This window comes from Acomys minous (assembly GCF_964271855.1).
Source record: "Acomys minous genome assembly, chromosome: 10".
Taxonomy (NCBI): Eukaryota; Metazoa; Chordata; class Mammalia; order Rodentia; family Muridae; genus Acomys; species Acomys minous.
Window position 1 is genome coordinate 16,787,130 of NC_140491.1, and position 24,439 is coordinate 16,811,568.

At 46.8% G+C, this 24,439-nt stretch overlaps 1 protein-coding gene across 1 annotated transcript in view; it reads left to right on the top strand.

Annotated features, from left to right (window-relative positions):
* SEL1L3 (SEL1L family member 3) overlaps positions 1–24,439 on the top strand; it is a 115,430-nt gene that overhangs the window by 36,365 nt on the left and 54,626 nt on the right. Inside the window, exons 7-11 of the mRNA XM_084799704.1 lie at positions 3,199–3,331; positions 5,366–5,498; positions 7,630–7,770; positions 22,337–22,548; positions 23,749–23,928. Coding sequence (XP_084655830.1) covers positions 3,199–3,331; positions 5,366–5,498; positions 7,630–7,770; positions 22,337–22,548; positions 23,749–23,928 — 799 coding nt within the window. The remainder of the gene's footprint in view (positions 1–3,198; positions 3,332–5,365; positions 5,499–7,629; positions 7,771–22,336; positions 22,549–23,748; positions 23,929–24,439) is intronic.

The following is a 24,439-nucleotide window of genomic DNA, read 5'->3' on the forward strand; positions in this document are numbered from 1 at the left end:
TTAGCTGACCTTACAGACCCAGCTTAACTTGGTCTATAATAGAAGGAACTGTCTTCTTCCCTGGTCATATTTTAATAGGTTACATATTGAGGCAAATGCCAGGATTACAATGAGCATATCGTTGGCAGTGTTTTGTTTGAGAAACACGCACATCCTGGTGTAAGTGTGTGCCTCAGATGGTGGGAGAAGTCCAGCAGGGAGAGGACTAATCACACCAGCAGCTAACAGCCACGGTGTCTACCATGTGCCCAACGCTGTACTAAGGACTTTTTGTATTAACTGTTGAGGGTCTAAAATTTAAAACCTAAATGCTCAAAATCTGGCAATTTCTTGGTGTCACATCAGAGTTTAGAGCATTTTAGATGTTCAAGGCATTTCGGATTTCAAAGCATTTGGAATTTTTATGTGTTCTCCTCTTTCCTGGGGGGCTGTTGGCCACCAGCCCACCGAGGTAGGAGGAACAGAAGGCAAGGCGCAGAGTTTGGAAGGCCATGAGCACAGTGGAGATCAAACAGTCCAGGACCACTTCAGGAGCTAGTTTAACTTTACTTAGGGAGAACAAAGGCTGTATAGTTCTTGGGGAGTGAGTAGGGGGCTTCCAGGAGAGGTGTACATAATTGGTTGCAATCAGGCACTTTAAGGATGCTTGTTTTGCATTTGGCACACGCTCCCATCATATGAGTAGGAACACAGTGCCTATTTATCCTATAGGTGCAGGGAGGGGAGAGCTAGCACAGAGCTGTGTCAAGGGCCATATATCAAATGGGGTTAGGGGCATCTATGTCTAAAGACACTCTCCAGATGGAGTCAGGCAGGGAGTGGGAGGCCCTGCTGGGGAGAGGAAGTCCTGCACCTAACACCAAACTCAGAATAGCTATCCAGATCAGGAGAACTGCAACCTCAAACAGCAGGGTCTTTCTAACACTTTTAAATTTTCCTGATCCAAGCTGTTGAACTGGTTGTATCTATGCATGCACTGGGATATCCCAAGCCCTCTAAAATCCACAGCATTTTTGCTCTGAAGCATTTTGGCTATTCATTCAACCTATAGTCCACTCCGTCCTCACAAAAGCCCTATAAATAGGCACTGTTATTTCCATGTTTAAAAGGAAGGGGAAGGGATGAGGGCTCCAGAGAGCCTCTACTAGGGAACACTCCCACATGTTGTGAGCATCAGCCAATAGAGTTGCAGAGAATTGAGCACCTCAAGGAAGCTGGCTCATAATAAAGTGTCTCATCCATTTGGTACCAAGTGCTCTCATGAGAGTTGTTAGAACATTCCAGTCTTTCCAAGGTCTGCAAAAACAGGGTCTGTTCAGCTCCCAGAATTACTAACTTTGGGTCTCTTCTGAAAGAGAGAGAGAGAGAGAGTGAGAGAGAGAGAGAGAGAGAGAGAGAGAGAGAGAGAGAGAGAGAGAGAGAGAGAGAAAAGAAGAAGAGGACGAGGAGGAGGAGAGAAGGAGGAGGAGAGAGGGAGGGGGAGGGCACTTCATCTTCCCTAGTCCATCACGGCTAAGATATACACAGAGGAAGGGAGCCTTTTTTTTTCCCATTGGTGTTATATGTGCCTAAGCGGATTTGTTTCTAAGTGCTAGTTCTGGGGACCATGGTTGCCACTGAAACAAGCCCATTTCCCATCCTCTCCTGCCTCCTCCCTGGCCAGGCACACCTGCTAAAGAATAGGGCCATGCTGAGAGGCAGTGAGTCCATCTCTGTCCTGGAATAACCCTGGGCTGCCTGGCTTCCCTCATCCACCTGTCAGGAGCTTGCTGTCCCCTGGCTTCTGCCTTCCTCGGCTCCCTGGCTCCTGGCAGCCTGCCTGGCATTTTGTTCTCTCTCCTTGCCTTTCCATCTGCCCTCTCCGGCCGTGGCTCTCTCCTCTTTGCCCGGTTTCTCACTGGATACTCATCTTGAGTCTTACCTACCCCACTGTTCACATATGCTCTGGTCACACCATCACCTAGTCCTAGTTTGGTTTTTAAATAGGTAATGAGTACACATGGTTTAAAAAGTCAAAGGTAAGGAAGAGAAAAGAATGAAAATGAAAATACAGTCAAGCCTTGCTTCTGGCTCTCCTGCTATTTCACACCCTATGGGGAAACAGTTTCATTAGTTTCTTGAATATATTCCAGAGTTTGTGCAGATACAAAAATATCCACTTTCTCTACACAGAAATGATTCTCTCTCCCTCTCTCTCTCTCTCTCTCTCTCTCTCTCTCTCTCTCTCTCTCTCTCTCACACACACACACACACACACACACACACACACACAGTTTCATGTGGCTCAGACTGGCCTTGAACTCAGTGTAGCTGAGAATGACCTTGAGTTCCTTACTCTCTTGCCTCTCCCTTCTGAGCACTGGGATTATAGACTAGACCTAGTTTATATGGTGCTCACACCCAGGACACTTTGTCTGTCTTAACTGAGCTACATCCCTAGCCCCCACAGCTTTGTTTTTTAAATTTAGCAACATATTTAGGTCGTCAGGTTTTTTCCAATTTTTACATTTACACAGTAAATAAAGTCATGCCGGAGGCTTATCAGCTGGCCATCCTCATCAGGCGACTCCTAAGGTCCTCCAATCCCAAGTATAAAGAACACTTCGTTCATCTTACATATGACACTCGTTTTGTCCCTGCCTCCTTCCTGATGCTTCAAGCCCTTCCTGGCAATGTGGACATGTGTGGCACATCACCTATTGCTGTTCTCTTGGTCATGACCTTTGACCTTGCTGTGGATGCTTCCTCCTCAATGAACTTAACTTCTCATCCTTATCAAATAGCCTGTATTTTAAGTTTCTCCTCAGTCTGCCTTCCGATACTCAGTAAAAAAAAAAATCTGCCTTTTTAGAACAAATAAACAAATATATTAAAGAAAATAATTCCCAATATTTCCACAAATTCCCAACAGTGTCACCAACATCAGCAGTAGACACTGGGTGTTCAGCTGGGACTGCACTACGTCAAACCCTAACCGTTCACTAAGTGGGGAACCATCATTTTACACATTTTACACAGGTCTCTAGAGCTTAGATGGTTGGACCAAGTTCACACGGCTGCTGACTAGCAGAACTGGGATCTAAGCCGAGTTCACCTGACCCCGCAGTGGGCAACTTGAGTTAGGTCAAGGGGTTTGGGGTGTCATTGCAAGAGTCTCTTTTCCCAGGGGCTACCTCAATCCTTTGTTCTCCTCTCTAGTTTCCACGAAGATTTCTATTACAATGACACGGCTGGATACTTCATTATCGGAGGGAGCAGGTATGTGGCAGGCATCGAAGGGTTTTTTGGACCAGTGAAATTCTATCGGCTCCGCAGCCTACACCCTGCACAGGTGAGCCTGAGGGATCAAGAACTTTGCCAGGAGTGTGTGTGATGGCGGGCCACGAGGGGCAGGAAACACAGTGTAAACAAAAGATTTACCCGAGCGGACTGAACCAGGCGTGGGCTCAGCCACCAAACATAATTAATATTGAGGCTTCCCCTGAGCCAGCCCAATAATAGATTTCTGTTACCGTGCGGTTCATTTAGTACTCATAAAATGGAAACCATTTACTTCCTCTGTTTTAATAAGTACTAGCTTAATTATAGAGTAGATTTTTATCAGGCTGTTGCCTATCCAGTGATTAAGCTAATGAAAGGAGAGAATCTTAGTTATTTGGTAAAGCTTCTTATCTACCCTATTATTTAAAGTATCAGAAGAGGTGATACTCCTGCAAGTTAAAGCGCTGGTCCTTCACTAGTCTCCGCAGAAGCCGAGTGCTGGGATGGGCAGACCACTGCGGGCCAGATCCAGGAGGGCTTTGGATCCAGAGTTGATTTCCTGTATCCAGAACACACATCCTAACACGCCCACAGAGCATTACTCTAGCCATTTCCATTCCAGCTAGAGGACACTAGGCTCCCGAGCAGGCAGCCTTGTAACAGTGTCCTCTCAGCCGCTAAGGAGATTGGGGAATCCCACTAAATGCCTGAGAGGGGATCCTTCCCTCATTCCCTTGACCCCAGGGGGTCAGGCAAAGACAAAAGGACAAATAGGAGGCCTGAGCCCCTACCTTTGAGATATCTAGGAAAAAGAAAATCATGTATTCATTTGTGCAATAAGTACTTCAGGGTACCTACTGCACGCCAGACCCTGGGCTGAGAGCAGACGCAAGCGAGATGGATTAGAATGAGCTCAAACATTGTGCTGTCCTGGCACGTCCTGGTGGTGCACACCTGTAACGCCAGCAGTCAGCAGATCGAGGCAAAAAGATCAAGGTTGATGCCACCCTGGGATACAGGAGACCCTGTATTTTTTTGTCAAGAGGGATCGAACACTGGACTATAAACATTTGACTGCTGACCTTTCTCTCCAGATTTAGACTCTTTCCTTTCTTGAAATCACTAAGAGAAAAGAAAAGTGTTTTGAGACAGGTTTTCACGAAGTTGTCCAGGCTAGCCTTGAACTCACTCTGGAGTTCAGGGAGGCTTTGAACTTTTGATCCTCTTGCCTCAGGCTACTGACTAGATGTGATTACAGATGCATGTCAACAGACCCAGCTTTAAAAGATGTTTTGAAGATAACCTAATTAATATAATGAACAACATAACACACACACATACAAGCATATATATATCCATACATAAAACTAAAATAAAAATTTTACTAGGAATACCTCCTCCGCCTCATTCTCTCTAATGTGCTTTTATCAATAATAATAATAATAATAATAATAATAATAATAATAATAATAATAATAATAATCAGACCAGTGAGGCCCCTTTTATGAGCCTTTCTTGGGTCCAAACATGCCTTCAAAAGCACAGGGTTAAGATTAAGTCCCCTGTCCCGAGAAAGCTTGCTCTTTGGGACTTTGACCTGTTTCTCATAACAAGTCACATGGCATGAGTTAACTCCAATGTGTTTGGGCTCACTGAGGTGAGCATGTGTGTCTGGCCACACGTTAGGTCTGTAGGGAACTGTGCTTTGGAGCAGTCAGTGGCCCTTCGTTGGCTCTTGCAGACTGAGGATGCTGCCAAGTAGAAGGGAACAGAAGGAGGCCATCAGGTGGCAGGCACAGCTGAGGCAGAATTAGCATCATGACTAAGAATTAGAAATGGAGATAAATGCAGTTTTCTAAGGACTGCGTGTGGAGGGGACTGATCTCGGGGTCACACTGATGTGTTGGAAGCTTTGCAGACTGAGAAGGTAGCACACAAGAAGCCACACCCGGCGTGGCCTTGAGTTGATTCTAATGGCATTGGTTTGCAAATCTAGGCAAGATGGTGGCTGGTGATGTCATCCAAGAGACCTCAGTGAGCTGAACATACCTGATTAGGTACTAGCCCATGGACTTTTCAGGCATTTCTTTTAACCTTCCTGTAGGTTCTTAATCCCTTCCTTGAGAAGGAACTGGCTGAACAAATCAAGTTATATTATGAGCGGTGTGCTGAGGTCCAAGAAATAATATCCATGTATGCTGCAACAGTCCAGGTCGGGCTCGAGAGACGAGAAACATGTAAGTACGGCACCCTGCATTTGCATTGACATGTTTGGCTTTGCTCGGGGGTGGGGGGGGGTAACTAAAATAGAAACATACACCACGTACCACTCAGCCCAAATACAGCAGGTACCTCAAACCTTTCCGCAGATGGATCGGAACCAGAGTGGGCATTCCGCCTTGATCCCCACCCCATCTTCCCCCAACTGCACGAGCAACAGCCAAGAACTAAATCTGGTTGAAGCTCCCGCCATACCTGATCTTGTTTAAGAATACAAACGAATGAGCATGTTTCTACCTTTTCCTGGTGCTCTTCCTACCTAGAAGGCAGGTCTAAAAAAAAAAAAAATCAAAATGCATTGGAAAGTATAAATTAATCACTAGAAATTATCGTGCACATCAGTGTACTTTTGTCTTGGACCATTAATATCCGAACGGTGTCTTTGCTTTCTGATGCCCTGTTTTATTCTTAAATCCTCCCATCAGTTCAGGAAGGCACGGGTAATTTCGACAGAAGGAATGAATCTCAAACAGACTGCTTTCAAAATGCTCATGTTGCCCAGGATCTCCTTTTTTCACACAGGGTGAGGACAGAGCTTGGTCCTGTCTTGTCTCCTCGGGTCCCAGCTCAGATTTAGCACATGTAAATTTTCCTGTGCTTTAGCTTTCCACTAGAGCTAGTCGCATATGTTCCTCCTGGAAGAGAAATTCCTGTGGGGTGTTTGTCGTCAGCAAAGCAAGTTCAGTATCTTATGCCTGCATGTGTCATGCCCCACCCCCACCCTGTAGAGTGGAACTTCCAGTTCCAGGAGGGGGGTGGTCCATAGATGTGTATCAATCATGCCCCAGTCTGATAGGGTCAGAGTGGATGGCAGGCGGTCAGCACCCCTGCAGCCTAAATTCAATCCCTGGGATCCACATAGTGGAAGAAAAGAACTGGCTTGGTGGCACACGCCTGTAATCCCAGCACTCCGGGAGGCAGAGGCAGGTGGATCCCTGTGAGTTCGAGGCCAGCCTGGACTACAAAGCAAGTCCTGGACAACCAAGGCTACACAGAGAAACCATGTCTCGAAAAACAAAAACAAACAAACAAACAACAATAACAAAACAAAACCCAAAAGTTGTCTTTTGATCTCCACTTGAGCCATGCGGTACACAGGATCTCCAACCCGCCACATACATATAAACATACAATTAATAATAATAATAATAATAATAATAATAATAATAATAATGGATTATCTTGGGCTAAGGAGGTGGCTCAGTTGCAAAGTACTTGCACACATGAGGACCTGAGTGCCATGCCAAGAACCCACATAAAAACACTGGATATGATGTCACTCATCTTAATCCCAGTGCTTGGGAGGTAGAGACTGGGACTACTGGCCAGCCAGGCTAGCCTAAGTGACATGCTCCAGGGCAATGAGAAACCATATCTCAAAGGATAAAGGATGTTTCTGAGAATGACACCAAAGATTATCCCCCTGGCCTCTACATGCATGTGCCACGTGTACACATAGCACATGCACACCCACACACGGGTGCTCCCCTCGCATGCACACTTGAGTATAAAAAATTTTTAAAAGAATACACTGTCCTAATCCCTAGCTTCTGCACTTAACCGCTGAATCATACAGAGACAAAGGCACTGCCAGGAGAGGGGGCAGACAAACCGGAATAGTAACATCCCAAAGAGGAAACGCGTTTGGATAATTTGCACAGCACCAGGAGTGAGACCTTGAGCCAAAAAAGCTATATGCCGACCTGTTTGGTGGCATCAGGGAGCTTTTCCTAAAGTCTTTAACTGCCTCACCTCCCCGGGGGCTCTTGGGCCTTGCTCTTCAACACACATGCCAACAAAACGGCCTAGATTATTGGCCTCCTGGGGACAAGTCAGAGGCCAGCTGCCCGCTCTGTAGAATTAGTCAACAGCCATCACATCTTTGGCATGTTGCTCTTGGATTTGCTTCCAAAAGCTGACCCTCCAAGGCAGAGGTGTCACAGCCAGTTTCAAGTCCCGAAGGACATAAGCCAAATCTAGGACCATGAGGCTGCCCTTCTATTCCAAGTTCCCCTTAGGAAGGACAGTTTCTAGAGGGATAAGAGTGTTGCTGATCCTGAGGGGGCGATGTCTTCTGCTTCTGTGTAGGTGGCTTCCATAACTCCTACCTGGACCTCAGGCGCAGGTACGGGAGTCCTGAGGTGTGCAGAGCCTTGCCCTGGGAGAAGGAGCTGAGAGACAGGCATCCCTTCTTGTTCCAGACACTTCTGCAGATGGACCTGCTGACCGGTAACTGAGCCCCAGCCTGGGCTTTGGTGCTAGCTAGAGAGGCGCCCTGCTTTCCTAGCTTGCTCACTCACTCTCTTGGTGATTTATGCCTCGGTGTTATTTTTAACCCCAGTGTTCTAGTTTAATTTCAGATTTAAATTCTGCCCTTGTGTGTCCACAGCGCTGAATATATCAGTGCACATTTCCAAAAAACTTAAATTTAGGGATCACTCAAGCGATTCTTTCTCTAAAGCGGCTGCAGACGGACAGGCCGCTGCTTGAACTGGCTTCCAAATGGAGTTAGTTTGCAAAATACCTTTTTGTGTATTTGAAAAGGATTTCATTATCGGTATCTAAAAACTTTCAGAAAGATGCAAATTTCTGGCTTTACTTGAAAAAAAAAAATCAAAGATGTAGGTGCCCTGGGTCTCTGTTCCTATGGTCAGTGATGCTGGAGGGAAGGCCCAGGCCCAGGACCTGGCGTGCTCTGCATACCCACAGGCCCTCATCTCTGATTTTCACCTCCTACCATCTACCACCGTGGATCTAACCCTTAGGCATTTGAAACTTGAACCTCCTGATTCGAAGTACATCTCAACATCGTCTCAGATTTGAAGGTCTTTCCTGGATGATGACAGTTTCTTCTTAGGCCTACTGCAGTTTGAATTTGCTTAGTTAAGTACACACCGCAGGGCCTCAGGGGGAATCTCAAAACCATGCCTGTTAGAAAGAGGAGATGGTCACATGAGCAGGTACATATGTCCAGGTGATAAAAAGATGTTCCCGGTCCCAGAACCAACTCTTTGAGTGGAGGAAATGGGAGAAGGGCCTCCTACAAATGGCAGGGTCCCAAGGCATGGGCTTTCTTTATACTGTGGCCCTGCCCATCCTAGAAGAATTCAAGCTGTACAGGATATTTGATCTTCTATTCTTTAATATGGACTGAGCAAATGCTCAGTCACTTGGCTTGACTGGAGAGATGAGTGAGATGGCAGAACGCTCCCTAGTCCTGAGTGATGGGCTTATAGACAAAGGCAAATTGTACCTCATTTTAATGACAGCCATGGAAGTGAAGGCACAAAGAGAGGAGTGGCTGCTTCTGAACTCAGGGGTTGTGGAAGGGCTTCCTGGAGGAGGTGACATTGAGACTGTTTCTCGAGGTATGTGTCAGATAAGAGAGGCAGGAATGGGTATTGGAGGCAGAGCGGAGGTGGGGAGGGGGCTTGACACAGCATGCTAAGTGACTCCTATGGGATGGGAAGGCAGAGATGACCACAGAGCTCAGCCACAGCTGAGTCACCAGCTGGAATCTCTGCTACTAGTTGGAGGGTTTCAGGCTGGAGGCGGAGTGTAGCCAGAGGGGTTTTTCTGACTTTCCTCTGCCAGTAGTTGGGGACAGGGAGGTGAGCTGGATGAATGTGGAGCAAGGAGGGGATTGCAAAGGCCTGGGAGAAAGGGTGGGGGGCTGAGTAGGACAGAGTGATGGAGACAGAGCCAAAGGACACAACAAAGGTGGCCTCGCACCACCCATGACGGCTGGGGGATGTGCAGACTATCATGCCCCGTGACACTGTGGATGGAGCTGGATAACCTGGCTCTATTTCATTTAACACTCACTCACTCACTGTGTGCTCTTAAGCAAGTGTTTGTTTTTGCTGATCCCTGGTTTCCTCATCTATGCAACAGAGTGGAGTGGTAGAGGAGGTGGTGATGGTTGTGATGGTGGTAGTAAAGGCAGGATGGTGATGGTGGTGGTGATGGTGGTGATGGTGGTGGTGATGATGATGGTGATGTTGTTGTTGCCACTGGTGATGGTGGTGGTGGTGGTGATGGTGGTGGTGGTGATGGTGATGTTGTTGTTGCCACTGGTGGTAATGGTGGTGGTGGTGGTGGTAATGGTGGTGGTGGTGATGGTGATGTTGTTGATGATGATGGTGGTGGTGATGATGGTGGTGGTCATGGTGACGGTGGTGATAGTAATGGTGGTGATGGTGGTGGTGGAGGAGGAGGTAGTAGGAGACTCCTGTAGCAATCCTTCCCCCCTGGTTCAGTGAGCTGACATATATATGAAACATTAGGGTTGGGAGTGGGGATGTAAGCTAAGTGGTAGATCGCTTGTCTAGAATGTGCAAGGCTTTGATCCTGGTAGTGACAAGAATCACTCAGGACTCAGTCCTTTGGAGAAGCATCTCTCCTCTTCAATATTGTATTCATTTAGGCTGGATGGATCTTTGTTTTGGGGTCCTCCTGTACATATCTGTTATATGTTCCGCTCCACCCACAAGACCAATCATGCCCACCCCCCGACTCGAAAACACCACCAGACATTGACCAGTCCCTGTGTCCTCCAGAAGCTCAGTCACCCTAACTCCTACGATGGCTGAGAAGAGATACCCCAGGTTTCCCCAGAGCCTCTGTGGGCTAGTAGAGTCACCCCACACCTAAGACCTAAGGAGACAGAGTGCATGCAGAATGTTGAGGAGCTTAAGCTACACTTCTGACCAAACCTACCACAACCTGGTCTGTGATTTCTGATCGTAGCTAAATATAATTTCACTGGTGGGGAGAAGCATACAGTCATTTTCACAATACATTCTTTTTAAAGAAAATACTCTCGATACAAATGTTTTCATGTTATTTTTACAGCTCAAGGTTTTTGTTTATTTGAATGTAGGACTATTTTGTTCTCCACAGAGGCCTGGAAATAGAATCAAATGAAAAACTCAAATCATGAGCTTGCAGGACAGCTAGGTCTAGCAAGTCCCATTGGTCAAGGCCAGGCTGTGTGGCCCTCAGGAGAGGAAGGAGCTGCCCCAGCCACCCTCCCCTCCCCGCCAGCCCCAAGCTAGGTGGTCCACAGTAGGACCTACTCTGCTGGACTTGCCAGTCAAATACAGGTTTCAGGCTAAATGAGATCACCAGGAAGAGATGCCCCAGGCTCTGTGCCTCTCCTAAACCATAGCCTTGGCCTCCTCAGGGCACACAGCTGCTGCTTGTCTCCTCCGTCTTTCTCTGGGAACCTCAGAGCAGGAGGACTCCGGAGTGGAAGGGAAGTTTTTGGATGTAGCACCCCATGCTGTCAGAGGCATCTGCTTCTCTAGGTTGGGTTGGAAGGGCCCAGAAAGCCTCCTGCTGAGGGAGGGTACACACACTGTCAAATTCTACTCTGCCTGGCATGGTGCCCTTGCTTGAGGCTATAACAGCATTATCTGGATAACCCAAGGGGGAGCAGCTGGTGTCATATCTCATACCCAGCTTCCTAACAAGGTTGAGAAAAAAAATGCAGAAAACTTGATTTTGAAAAGTGGAGTTAGAAAATCAGTTTACACGTTCAGTGGACCTTGGTTATGGTCCCTTATCAAAAGACTAGCAGTAAGGCAGCTGTGCCTGTGTCCCATGTCTCTAGAACACCATTTATGACAAGGGCATCCTTCTGCTAATGTCCCAGCATGCTCTTCACCACTCAATTGTAGGAAGTGTGTCAGAACTCTCTCTTGTACTGTCGCTCTGACATGTCTTGTCTTGTTGATCAATAGACTAGATTAGACTGTCCTTCATCTTGGTTTGGAGGTGGCTCGCCCCTCAAGAGTTCATGTTTTAGAGGCTTGGTCACCAGTGTGGCATTGTGGGAAGGGAGGGAAATATCGCGAGAGGTGGGAGTCAGGGGCTGGAGAAGTGCTGTACCAGCATGAGGGCCTGAGTTTGGGTGCCTAGTGCCCAGATGAGGTGATACATGCCTATAATCCAAGTGCTGGAGAGACAGGGATAGGGGGATCCATGGGGCAGGATGGCCACGGAGTCTTGGTGAGGTCCAGGTTTGGTAAATGTCACAAGTCTCAAACCTAAGGCAGAGAGAGAGAGTGAAGAACCTTTGGCATACAAGTGCGTGTGTACACTTGAACACACATGCAACACACACAAGAAGTACTAGTGGGCGGTCTCTTGGACCCTGTGGGCAGTGCTCTCGGAAGGGATTACGGTTGTTCTCATAGGACCTCTGAACTTTAAAGACAAGGGATTATTATAAGAGTAGGTCCTCCGCCTAGACTCTGTCCCTAGACTCCTGTTTGGTCACATGGAGTCTCTCACTTGCACAAGCTGCCACCGTGAGAGAGTCCTCAGGGCCAACCTAATGCCAGCAACATCCTCTTGACCTTCCAGAGCTGTGCCTTAACCAAACCTCTCTTCCTTTAAAAAAGAAAAAAAAGGGAGGGGGCTGGGAATGTGCCCTGAGCATTTTACTTACAGTAACTCAAAGCTGACGAATGTGTGCATCATATTGCATTTTCCACATCAGAGATAAGCTATGAAAATGAACTTGAGTGGCAGGTGTGTGGTACTTGGAACTCCTGCTGTAGGGCTGGAACAGGTACAAAAGATAAGGCTTTCCCTGAGCATACTCTTAACTCTTCATCCCTTTATTCACTAAACAGGCGTCGGCTGGATGCCCCTCCACCAAGAGGCAGCATAGAACAAAGAATAAGAAAAGACTGTAACTTTTTCTCTCTGTGCGTGAATGGTGTGTATTTGTGGATGATCATTGCATGGCACACATGTGCAGGTCAGAAAACATCTTTATGAATTGAGTATTTTCCTTCCACCTCTATATGGGTTCCAGGGATTGAATTCAGGCCACCAGGCTTGCAAGATAAGCATTTTACCCAGAGAGCCATCTTGCCTGCTCAAGTTATGTTTAGACAAGATGTTTATATTTTTTTATACTGGGGGTTGATCCCAGGCCAGGTGTGTGTGTGTGTGTGTGTGTGTGTGTGTGTGTGTGTGTGTGTGTGTTTGTGTGTGTGTACGCGCGCGCGCTAGGCAAACATGCCAGCACTGAGTCACATCCTCAGCAAGGCCATGTTTTAAACAAGAGTTAGTTGGACCAAAAGAAAAGATACACAACAGGTTCCTTTGTTTCCTCAGAGAAATTAATCTGTGGAATTAGTATTCATTTCTGTTTTATTTTATTATCTTATGTGTTTGTGTTTTGCCTACATACATGTATGTCACGTGCATGCCTGGTACCCAGGGAGGTCAGAAGAGGGCATTGGATTTTCCCCTGGCACTGAAGCTATGGGCATCTGTGAGCCACCATGTGGCTGCTGGGAATCAAACTCAGGTCCTCTGGGAGAGTAGTCAGTGCTCTTACCCGCTGAACCATCTCTCCAGCCCTCCGTTTTCTTTTTTTAAACAGAGAAGGTGAGACAAGACGATGGAACAGCTGGTTCCTTACGAGGAATCCTTTTTCCTTAGAAGCATCTCCTCATGTATATGGGCAAACGTTCTGCTTCCAGGCCTCTGCATGTACACATCTCAGATCCGCCCCACACACAACACACTGTGATTTCACATGGAGCATCTGCTCCCCCATTGAAGCCAGCACTTCAAAGGAGAGACAGAGCTTTGCAAGCGCGGGGAAGCATCCATTCCATTGGCAAATGAGATGAGCATAGAGAAGTCTGTACATCCCCTGCCTAGAGAGGTCAGCTGGTATTTACACATTAACTCTTAGACGGCTGTGCTTATACATTTAATATAAAACTGACATTTTGACTATTTTTGTCATTGTACCGTTCAGCGTTGTTAGGAATATTCACATGCTATGCATTAGATCGCCAACACTCAGGTTATATCTTGAAAAGCTGAATTTCAACACTTTGGTTTTTTTTTTTAAATTTCCATTAGTCTGCCCCAGACCGTTAAAACTGCCATTCCTCTTCCTGTCACTGTGAGTGTTATTGCTTCAAACGGTCCCTAGAAGTGGAGCCATCTAGCTTTGGTCATTTTGTGGTTGGCTTATCACACTTAACATAATGTCTTCATCCATGGTGAATGTGTCAAAATCCCCTTCCTTTCTTAAAGATGAACAGTCTTCCATTATGCGCCCTGGCCACATGTGACCTATCCATTCACCCAGTGGTGAACACTTGGGTCCACCTCTTGTCTGTTGTGATGAACGCTGCTCTGAACACGGGAATACCAATGCCTCTCTTCGGCCTTGTTTCTTCTCAGTGGTTTGGTGTGTATGATCATCAGTAGGATTACTGGATCGGGTGGCAGTTCTGCTTAGTTTTTCGAAGAACCTCTATAGTTTTCCCAATGGCCACACTATTTTCTGTTCCTACTAGTGGGGCACAAGGGATTCCGTTTCTCCAACCCTAACTACTTGTTTTGATGGTAGCCACCATTATAAGTGTGCAGGGTGGTGAATTTTATGCAGCATTTTATATACTGTGAGAAGTCTGGTTTTAACGAAATCTAGATTGTGATGATATTATAGCATGACACTTCATGGGCAAAAAAAAAAAAAAAAATGGCCACGTGGGTGTGAGGGAGAGGCCTGTCTGAATGGACTCAGCCTTGGCCTAGGGCTGTTGGATCTTGCGTGTGCCCTTTCGATCTCCTCGGGTGCTGGGCTTGTGCAGGGTGGCACAGAACATCCAAGTGATCTATTTATGCTTTGCGCCCTCCACAGTTGCCAGCAAAGCTTCTGGGGACACACTAGCTGCTTGGTGACAAAAGATCTCTCCATATGATCTTGCCCAGCGCATTTGTGCTCAAGCTATTCAAAGAATGTGACTCACTTGTCTCCTTCCTTCCTGATAAGCAGCCTTTCGTGTCCCAACTCAGTCCACCTCCTTGTGCCTTTTGCCCCTCCCTGTAGGCTCACAGGCCCTCCTCTTCTGCCCCCCCCCATGCACAGCTGCACCTTCCTGTAGTGTGATGATGCGCTTGCTTGGTTGCTTCCACTGTACAGCCTTAGAGTCTTCAAATACAGGGGCAGTCCCTCGACTGTGTGTGTCTGTGTGTGTGTGTGTGTGTGTGTCTGTGTGTGTGTGTGTGTGTGTGTGTGTGTGTGGTGTGCTCATGAAGAGTTTGTGCATATGTATGTGTGGGGTATGTATGCACATGTGTACATATGTGTGTGAGGCCAGAGGTCACTCTCAGGCATCATGCACCTTTTTTTTTTTTAATCGCACAGACACTCCCTGTGGGCTGGAGGCTCACCACACAGGCTAGTTTGATTGGCCAGTTAGTTCCAAGTATCTGCTTCCCCAGCCCTGTTAGAAGCCTGTACTCCCATGCCTAGCTTTTTATAATATGGGTTCTGGGAATCCAACACAGGACTTCATGGTTGAGCCACAAGCACTTTGACAACAGTTTTATGCTCCCAGTTGCTGTCCGTCTGTTTCGAAACAGGGCTTTGGCATATAGCCCAGGTTATCCCCCAAACTCATAGGAAGCCTCCTGCCTCAGCTTCTAAGGTGCTGGGGATTGATTGCAGGTGTTCAATACAACAAGCAGCTTCCCCTGCTGTTTTGAAGACCCTCACCTTGAGAAGTCTTAGCAGGCCAAGAGCATCTCAGTGCCTGGGGATCTGTGTCCTTGCTATCCTCAAGCCTTTGACAGAGGTGTCGCATCAGTGAAGCAATGATGAATCCAGCCCCCTGGAGACCCAAAGCCGAGGTCTGCGCTGGCAAAGGCACAGCTCAGAGTCCAGGCTGGGAGAGTCCGCTGGCTGTCCTCATCTCCCTTCTGCCTTTTTCTCCTTTCTCTTTCGTCATGAACCTAGTCCCTCTTGGGAGCTGCCATCTTGCCTCTGTGCGACACGCTTCCGGTCCCTGGAACTAGGGATCCCTCTCTACAGCTTGCGAGAATAGATTGGAATCATCTCAGGTCTGTACACGACCAAAGAATTTTGGAAGCGTGGCTCTCACCCTCCCTGCTTCCTCTTATGGCTGTAATGTAGTGGTGAGATGCACAGGCAGGCGGCCAGATGTAAAATAGTTCTTGAGGTGCACTGCAAAGCCAGCTTGGAAGCCAAAGATTGCGTACCTCCTGGCACTGTGCTCGGCCCTGGGGCAACCACACTGAGAGTGGGACCAGCCCACACACAGCTCTAGGCCAAGTGCTTGGGGGAAGGGGGGGCGCTGTGGGGGAGGCTTGCTAAATGTTGACAGCTGATGTGCTAACACGCTGTAAAACTCAGCTGTTCCCACTGGTGTCTTCACTCTCATGTATAACACGGCTTGTTCTTCACCTCACAGACTCTGCGAGCCTTTGAATTAAAGATGGCAGCACTCCTGGGGTACCCAGCTGCAGTGCATATAGATGTTCCCAGGACCGTCCCCCCCCCCCCACCATTCCAGAGATGAGCTCTGCATCCTGATTGCCTTGCTTGGTCTGTGAAATGTATCCCTGCTCTGTCCCTAAGTCCCCACTGTGCAGGGTGTTGAAGTGGCATCGATACAAGAGCCTCCCATCATGACTTCGGCAGGGCGTTTGAATCGGTCAACCTTAAAGCTGTCTCCCGAGCCTTGAATTCTCTAGGAAGATAGCAGTTGCTGGGCATGGAAAATGGCCCTGTTAGCATTTGGGCTTTTTTTTTCCCCTGATGCTTGGAACAGTAGAATTTTGCCTACGTGGTTTTCATTATTTAAGAGTTGTCCTGGCCTTTTATTTTTATTCTCCCGTCACACCATCCTTGTCAAAACTGAGGAGTTTGAAATCAAAAGGCCCTTTGAAGAGTGCTTTGGTACCAGGACCAGCGAGATGCCAGGTGGAATGGCACTGGGGTTGGACGCCAGGCCAGGGGGCTGGGGACAATAAAGAAGACCTCAAAGGCTCATATCCAGTCAGGCAGGGGGTCCATGGTTAGGACAAGGTGCCATAAAGGCAGGAGGGGTGCATGAGTAAAGCTGGTATGATAGCGGTGTACCCTTGGGGACATCTGCCCTGGGCCAGAACTGTTGGCTCTCTTCTCTCCCTCCGTTCTGCAGGGTTACCACTAAGTCCATGTCGCCAGTTCCAGTGCCTAGAGGAAGTCTAGGAGCTGCCAATAAATGGTGCTGTGGGATGAGGCCAGGCTGGGCTCCTCTCCCAGGGCTGACACCATCTGCCTGGTTTCTACAGGGCCTCTTGCCCCGGGCTTTGGAGCACAGTGTAGAGAAGAGTGGTGTCTCCATACAATCTGCCGAGGGGAAGGCGGCTGCACTAGACTGCTACTTTGATTATAATTTTGCCAACACTTCCAGTGTTGGCTTCAAGACCCGGAAATTGAGAGTCTGGAAATGATGGAGATGCAGTTATGTGACCCACTAACGGCAGGGCACCTCTAGTCTTAAGAGCTATGCTATGCTTGGCTGATGGAGATGCACCACCCTTATTATTAGGAGTTGAAAGTATGTATTGTTAGATTTTAAAATACATTTATACAGATGCAATGAGGAAGACAACCAAGGACATGGGATATAGTTTTCCCACCCGAAAAATAACAAACCTAAAAGGAGAGAGAGAGACAGGGGAAAGAGAGGAAGAGAAGGAGGAGAAGAAAGAGAAGGATGAAAAGAAGGCTGTGCAAGTTTCTGAATTATAGGTAAATATTTAGAAAATCAGGATGGATGGACCTCTGAGGTAGATGTGAAGCCCTTGGACCGATCTTCAGCACTACAAAAAAAAAAAATAAATAAAACTAACAAGGAAAAAAACTGGCATTTGTAGTGAACACATCCGGACATTTTTTTTTCCTTGTTACCTATTTCCAGAACATTTCCATTGTAGCTGAAGGAAGGAGAAAGAGAGACAGTGTGGGTATTATTGGCGATCCCAGTGCCAAGGGCACACGCGCTGTACTTAGGCACTAAAGCAGCCGGTTCCTGAAGCTTCTTGGAGACCATGCGGACCTCAGATCAGAATGCAAATGAGAAGCTCGCTGAGTGTTCTTTATGTGGCAGACTTGATGAAGAGAGCTCCTTAGAGCAGTGGCGTGACGCGTCTTCCCTACACCTCTCTCTGCTTCCAAACTTTTACTCTGGGTGCCTTTTGCCGCTCAGAAGGCTGACACTCAGAGTGACTTATCTATGGATGTCTCTGTCCCTCTCACAAGGAGTGAAGGCGCGTCTCTCCTTCTGAATTCTCCGTCAGAATGGGTGGCTGTCTTCACAAGAGTCTGCCATTTTCTTCTTCAGGTAATTAGCACACACCTACCTTCTGATAGGAAAGAAGTGTAAAAATAAGCCGTGCCGTGCCGCCTGTGAAGGAGGGCTTGAGCAATGGTGGCTGTGGCTTTTATTCCTTAGCGTACAGAAAGAAAATGAAAATGGAGAAATGGTAATATCCCATTCTGTTTGTTTATTTCTCCATTATACCATTAATCTCCACAAACAAGACATGTTTTTAGTTACAGATCGGCTAGGAAAAAAAATGCATATGCTAAACCAGATGGGTGAAATTAACAGTTTCATTAAACTGGCTTTAATATCGCCAAAGACACCATGGCTTTGATTTTAGACAATAGTTACAACCCGAACTTTAACAAATGTGTGAAATGAGTAATTTCACCTTAGCATTATTATTTTTATTAAATTCACTAGTGCAGAAAATTGTTTAGAATCTTGGGCAGAGAAAACACCAGTTGGTGATATTTTTCTGGGAGGGAGTTAAGAATTTTAATATAGAAAAAGAAATGAGTAAGCTCTTTCAATCTGCAGAGCTTTTTGGGCCCAAATCTAGACTGGAAGATTCCAGGCTTGTTCCATCTTTTTCCAGCAGTTTCAACTACCTGGGTGCTCCTAAAAATGATTTCTGGGGTTCGGTGCCAGGGGTCAGTGGGGCAGGTGTTTCATTTAGAGTTCCATTTCTTTTGGAGCCCTTCCCTCCTCCGAGCTGGCATCCCTGTGTACTCAGGCAAAACCCATCATCTTAGTTAGTTTGGCAGGGAGGTGAGGCCAGGACGAACTGTCAACGATAACGCAGATGCCGCTTTGCTGGGAATGTGCACACAGGGGCGGCTGAAGTGAGCTCGTGTTTAAAACTAAATATATGAGCGAGTAGCAGCAGGGTCTACGTTTTCAGTGTCTCTGTACTATCGTGCTCACTGAATCCATGGAGGGCGTTCTTATCAGGGGAATGGGCCAGTAGGGTGAAATGCTTCCGTCAGCTGACAAAGGGAAACCCCAACAAAGTGAGATTCCCAGGGTCCTGGTAGAAAAGGATGTTATTATGGAGGCATAACCCATCAGGAAAACAGAGGGAAGTGTCCAGGGCTGCCCGTTGCTGCATTGTTGGTTGTAGCAAAATCACAGGAAGCAACCTAAGGGTCTAAAAATAGAGAGCTTGGTTCCTCCAGAAAATGCAGTATTTTTTTTATGTTCCTTTGGGCTCTGCATCAGCACACTACCAACCATGGATCCGAGGTATTTAGAATAGCAGGCTGAGGGTGGAGCTGTAGTCTTCAATGCTTGGTGTGTGTGAGGGTCCTCAAGTCAATCCCCAGCACTGGAAAATAAAAAACAATAATCAGTAATGAACATGTTACGGACATACTTTTCTTGGTATTTACTCCTTACAGTTCAGAGTAACACCCATTTCCATAGCATTTGTGACGTACTAGACACAAGGAATCTAGAGATGATTTAGACTCAAGGGTGTGACTAGCCGATTCACAAAGTAATAGGATATTGTCATCTAAAACATCAATGCTCCAGAACCACACAATTGAGTTGCAATTTATATATATACACACACACACACACACACACACACACACACACATGTCCCATACTCATGCTCATATATCACAAAATAAACGTCTCATACTCATAATGTTTCATACACATAAGTTTAGCTTTTGTGGTAGGTTGAGTTCATAGCTGTTCTCGGCCACATGTGGCCACAAGCTGCAGGTGGGACACACCTGATTATAGTATGTAGGAGGACATGCAAATACTTTGCCATGTTATATGTGGGACTTGGATGACTGAGAATTGAAGGACCTGGAGGTGGTGGTCCCAATCACTATCATTTATTTATGTATTTACTTATCTGTCTATCTATTGTTAGGAGGATGTATACATGCTCATGCAAGTGTGTCTGCGGTCAACATTGGTGTCTACATTTATTTATTTATTTATTTATTTATTTATTTATTTATTTATTTATTTATTTGGACAGGTCTCTCATTGAACCTAAAGCGTATGGGTTAGATTGTGTTAGCTGACCAAAGAGATTCAGGGGTCAACCTGTCTCACTCCTTACGGCTGGGTTACAGGCAGATGTCACGATGTTTAGCTTTTTGTGTGTGTGTTGGGGGATCTGAATTCAGGACCCCGTGCTCGCACAGCTGTAGTCCTATTCTTCTGCATTGCTGGAGCACTGAACAGAATGAAGTTCTTACAGCCGGTGAGACCTAGTACTAATAAGTAGTCAATTTAAAAGAGAAACTTGGGCTGATGAGATGGCTAAAGGGGCTTCTCACAGATCCCTGGGATCCAGATAGAGGAAGGAAGGGCGTGATTACTGCAGGTTGTCCTCCAAGGTACACATTTATGCTGAGGCATGTACACACCTACACACACACACACACACACACACACACATAAATAATTAAAATTTAATAAAAATGTAAAACATATAGTCAGAATCTATAGTGGAGTAATATGCCACCGGGGAGAAGAAAATGTATATATATGTAAATAAATGCGTACATGAATTATTGCACATGCAAAGGAAAAAGTCTCCAAGCAAAGGTAGCAAGCTTTTTAACAGCTTTTATCTTCACTAAAGACAGAGTGGAGGAGTGGAGACTTCTGTTTTATTTAATACCATTTTGCATTGTTTGATTTCTCTTGCAAAAACAAGTAGTTATGTTTCTTACATAACAAATAGTTATGCCTTTCGAGAGGAAAGCAAGCAAGCAAATAAACAAACACGGAGAATATGGAAAAGGCACACTGCTGTTCAAGCACTAAGAGGGCTTTTTCTGCTGCTGTGGGGCTGGGTGTTAGGGATCTGTAGAGCCTAAGCACGAGCATCTGGATCTGGGAGTCTGTCCACCTTTCAGAGAGGTTCGTGGGTGCAGATCGTACTTGCCTTTCAGGGGCTCACAGGGACTAGCAGCATCTGCAACCAGATGCATTAGCATTCATGATTCCAGGTCTGCATCTTTCTGAGTGTGTGTGTGTGTGTGTGTGTGTGTGTGTCTGCATGCACACTTACCCACTTCTATGTGCAGATGTGCTGTGTGTGGAGACTAGTGGGCACCACAGCTGACACTATGCTCCTCCTTTGTTGAGACAGGGACTCTCATTGGCCTGAGGCTCACCAGTTCCACTACGCTAGCCAGCCAGCAAGCCCCGGGCATCTCCTGGCCCTGCCTACCCTGTACAAGAGTTACAGCCAAGCAAATGGCTCTATGCCTGGCTTTTTATGTGGTTGCTGGGGAATCAAACTCAGGTATCCATGCCTTTGTGGCAAGTACTTTACAAACTAAACCCCTTGACCCTTATTTTTTAAGTGGACCACTGCAAGGGAATTGTTCTTCAGTAAACTTAATGAAAACCTCTCATTCTTGGCTCGTTCCTTACTGGTGTGCTAAGAAAAGTGATTTATCATTGCCTCCTAAACACTTTTTTTTAATAACAACAAAAAAAAAAAATAGGATGAAGAGACTAAACATGTTGGAGGTACAGTTTTTAGGCAGGTGGAACTTTAGTCGAGGTTGGCATTTAATTTAGCATTCAAGTTGAGGTTGGTTGCGTGTAACTTAGGTCCTCTGTTTCCTGTAAATAACACCTCTCCAGCCTGTGTGGTCTTCTGTAGCGTGGCACCTGCAGTAGCACCTTGCCTGTCCTAGAAGCATTTCTTGGCTGCGCTGATAAATAAAAGAGATGGATAGCAAGACAGACTTTAGAAGATTCTAACGGCTGCCTCATGGAGTCTTCACACTTACTCTCTTGGCTCCGTCATTGTCTGGCATATAGATTTACCAGAGGTTTCCTTAAAGAAAGCACCACACATATTAAGGCACATCAGAAGAGTCCCTACCCATGCTGGGAGGAGCCTGGGGAACACAGCTGCTAGCCCGTCCAGTGTGAACTCTGGCTTGTGTGACCTGCCCAGCCCTTTGCCAGCCGTTGTAACTGTAGACAAGTTATTTTGCTTCTTCAGGCCTTAGTCCCCTGCTGTGAAGAAGCAGGAGGAAGCTAATAATAGTACCAAGCGTCTAAGCTTGTGAGGATCCAATGGCCTCATTTGCGTAGGATACTTGACCCTGCGCTTCGGTGCCTTGTGAGGCTCCCTTAAGAATTGACTCATTCTCTTCATTATATCAAGAGACCCACCAGCAAAACTGGAATCGAAAGATGATGAGGAAGCATCTCAAAATAAAATGCTCTTGCTCGAATTTCGGGAGCAGTAGCAAGGAACTATTTCTGGGATAAAACACATTCTTCTTCCGCGCCTCAGAAGAAGAGTCTCTCTGGAAGTTTCAGGAGCCCTGATTGGGCGGTGAATTACACTGAGTGAATTACTCTCTTGAGGCACCCTCTCAGCTCTGTGAGGCACACATCCTTTTCCCCAGGATACCAGGCTGTCATTTAGTGCCAGAGGGAGAGCTCTTTACAGAGTGGCACCAGAGCTTCCCCCAAAGGGTTTAATTTACTTCCCCAGAGGGTGGTATATTTCAAGGTACTGCAGGACCCACCTTGTCAATAACAAAGGCATTTAATTGGCTCTCCTTCCTTCCTTCGCCAGGCACACCAGCCCCGTGGTAATTAATTCTGTGTGCTGTGAATTGTGTTATTTACAGTGCCATGGAACCAGAATGACTCCGTATTAGAAATCGGTGCGAGGATGTTTGAGAAGGCTGTAAAGAGACTCTCCGGTGTTGACGGCCTCCACCAAATTAGCTCGGCCATCCCCTTGCTGATGGATTCCAGCTGCTGTGGGTACCATAAAGCATCCTACTACCTCACTGTCTTCTATGAAACTGGATTGAATGGACCTCGGGATCCGCTGCAGGTGGCGTATTTCATGGGTTTCGGGCACACCTGTCACCTGGATTGTGTGTGCAGAGCTATGCCCCTGCTAGCACTGGATGTGACGACTCAGGTCCTTGGAGTCCCCTAAAAATCTTTACACTCAGGAGCAAATGTCCTTGGGCATGATAACCCCGTTTTCAGGGAGGGGAAACACTACTTCTCCATCTCTGCCCATGGCTTTCATGGTTTGGTTAACCATCTCAGGGAGAGTCTGAGCAGGGCCGGCTGGAATTCCATCCTCAAAATCAGCGGCCTCTTCCCTGATGAATGCAATGGTCCGCACGTTGAAGCCATCACCCATGTTACTTTTTAGCTACTAAAAAGCCTTTGAATCTCTTGTCACCACATCTACCGTCCTACCATCAAAGTAAATGCCGCCGAGGACAGTTTTACTTTGGGTCTTGAATCCAAATTGATTATGCAACATCCCTAACATTTAGAGTCACATTTTTCTAAGTGTATTAGTCAGGGTTCTCCAGAAAAAAAAAAAAAACAGAACCAATGAGATTATATATAGGAAGAGATTTATTCTGAAGAATCGGCTCATGCAGTTACGGAGTCTGAGAAGCTCCCTGCTCTGCCATCTGCAAGTGGGAGGCCAGGAAAGCTGCTGTTGCTGGGTTTCTAGTCAACGCCAGAAGGGCCCAATGACCAAGGGAGCTGATAGTGGAAACTCTACCCCTTAGGCAGAAAAAGATCAGGGTCTCAGCTCCAGCAGGCAGGCAGGAAGCCAAAAGGGATGAATTCCTCCTTCCTCTGCCTTTGGTTCCCTTTAGGCTCTCGATGGGATGCTGCTCCCCCACCCTGGAGAGGACCATCTGCTTTACTCAGCCTCTCAATTCCAGGCCTCATTGGAAACAGCCTACCAGACTCCCTGAGAAATGATGCTGGGCCCTTGCCAGCACAGTCACATTGACAGAAGCCACTATCACAGGAAAACACTACATGTTCACTGATCACTTTTCATTTCTGATCTGTGTGGGATTGCTTGTCTTTGTGTGTGTGGTTTTCAGTTTAGTCGTGGTTGTTGTTGTTGTTGTTGTTGTTGTTGTTTTAAGGTACATTTACATTTCCAGGATGGCTGGGATTATAGAGACAGAGCAGGACATATGGACTTTCAGTTTTAGGGGATTTTATAACCTTATCTACAGTCTATCATGTATCTGTTTCTTCCTAACAGGGCATGGTGTACAGTCTTGTCGGAGGCCAGGGCAGTGAGAGGCTGTCGTCAATGAATCTCGGGTACAAACACTACCAGGGTGTTGACAGTTACCCACTAGACTGGGAACTGTCATATGCCTACTACAGCAACATTGCTACGAAGACCCCCCTTGACCAGCACACACTGCAGGGAGACCAGGTACTGCAGGGCTGTTCGGGAATGCTTACAGCCTGGTTATCAGGGCCTCCTGAGCAGTGCGGTAGTGTCTGCACCTGCATCTGGTTTGTGTGTTGGCTCTCCAAGGCTGTACACGGTCTGATGGGAAAGGAAAGCTTTATTGCCCTATCTTCCATTCCCATTTCCTGCAATGTGTACGGTTTCCCAGGCTGACCGCAGGCATGAGCCTACATCTGTGAGCTGCTGTCCGGGAGAGGGCAAACCAGTATGTGAAGACTGGCACCCCGGGGCAGATTTTGGTCTTGGAAAAAAAAAAAGAAAAAAAGAAAACATACCAGAAACATAAGCATTTTTGCCCATATGAGAGGGTGAGGCCTAGAGATGTCAGGAGAGGAGGAATCAAATTGAGAGGAGCCATTTAATCTCCCAGCGGCCCTATCTATACATGGTGAGGGTCCTACCACACACAAGAGCCATCTTGACTTCCAGCCAGGTTCCCAGTGATGCAAGCCTGAGAAAGGTCTGCCTCCAC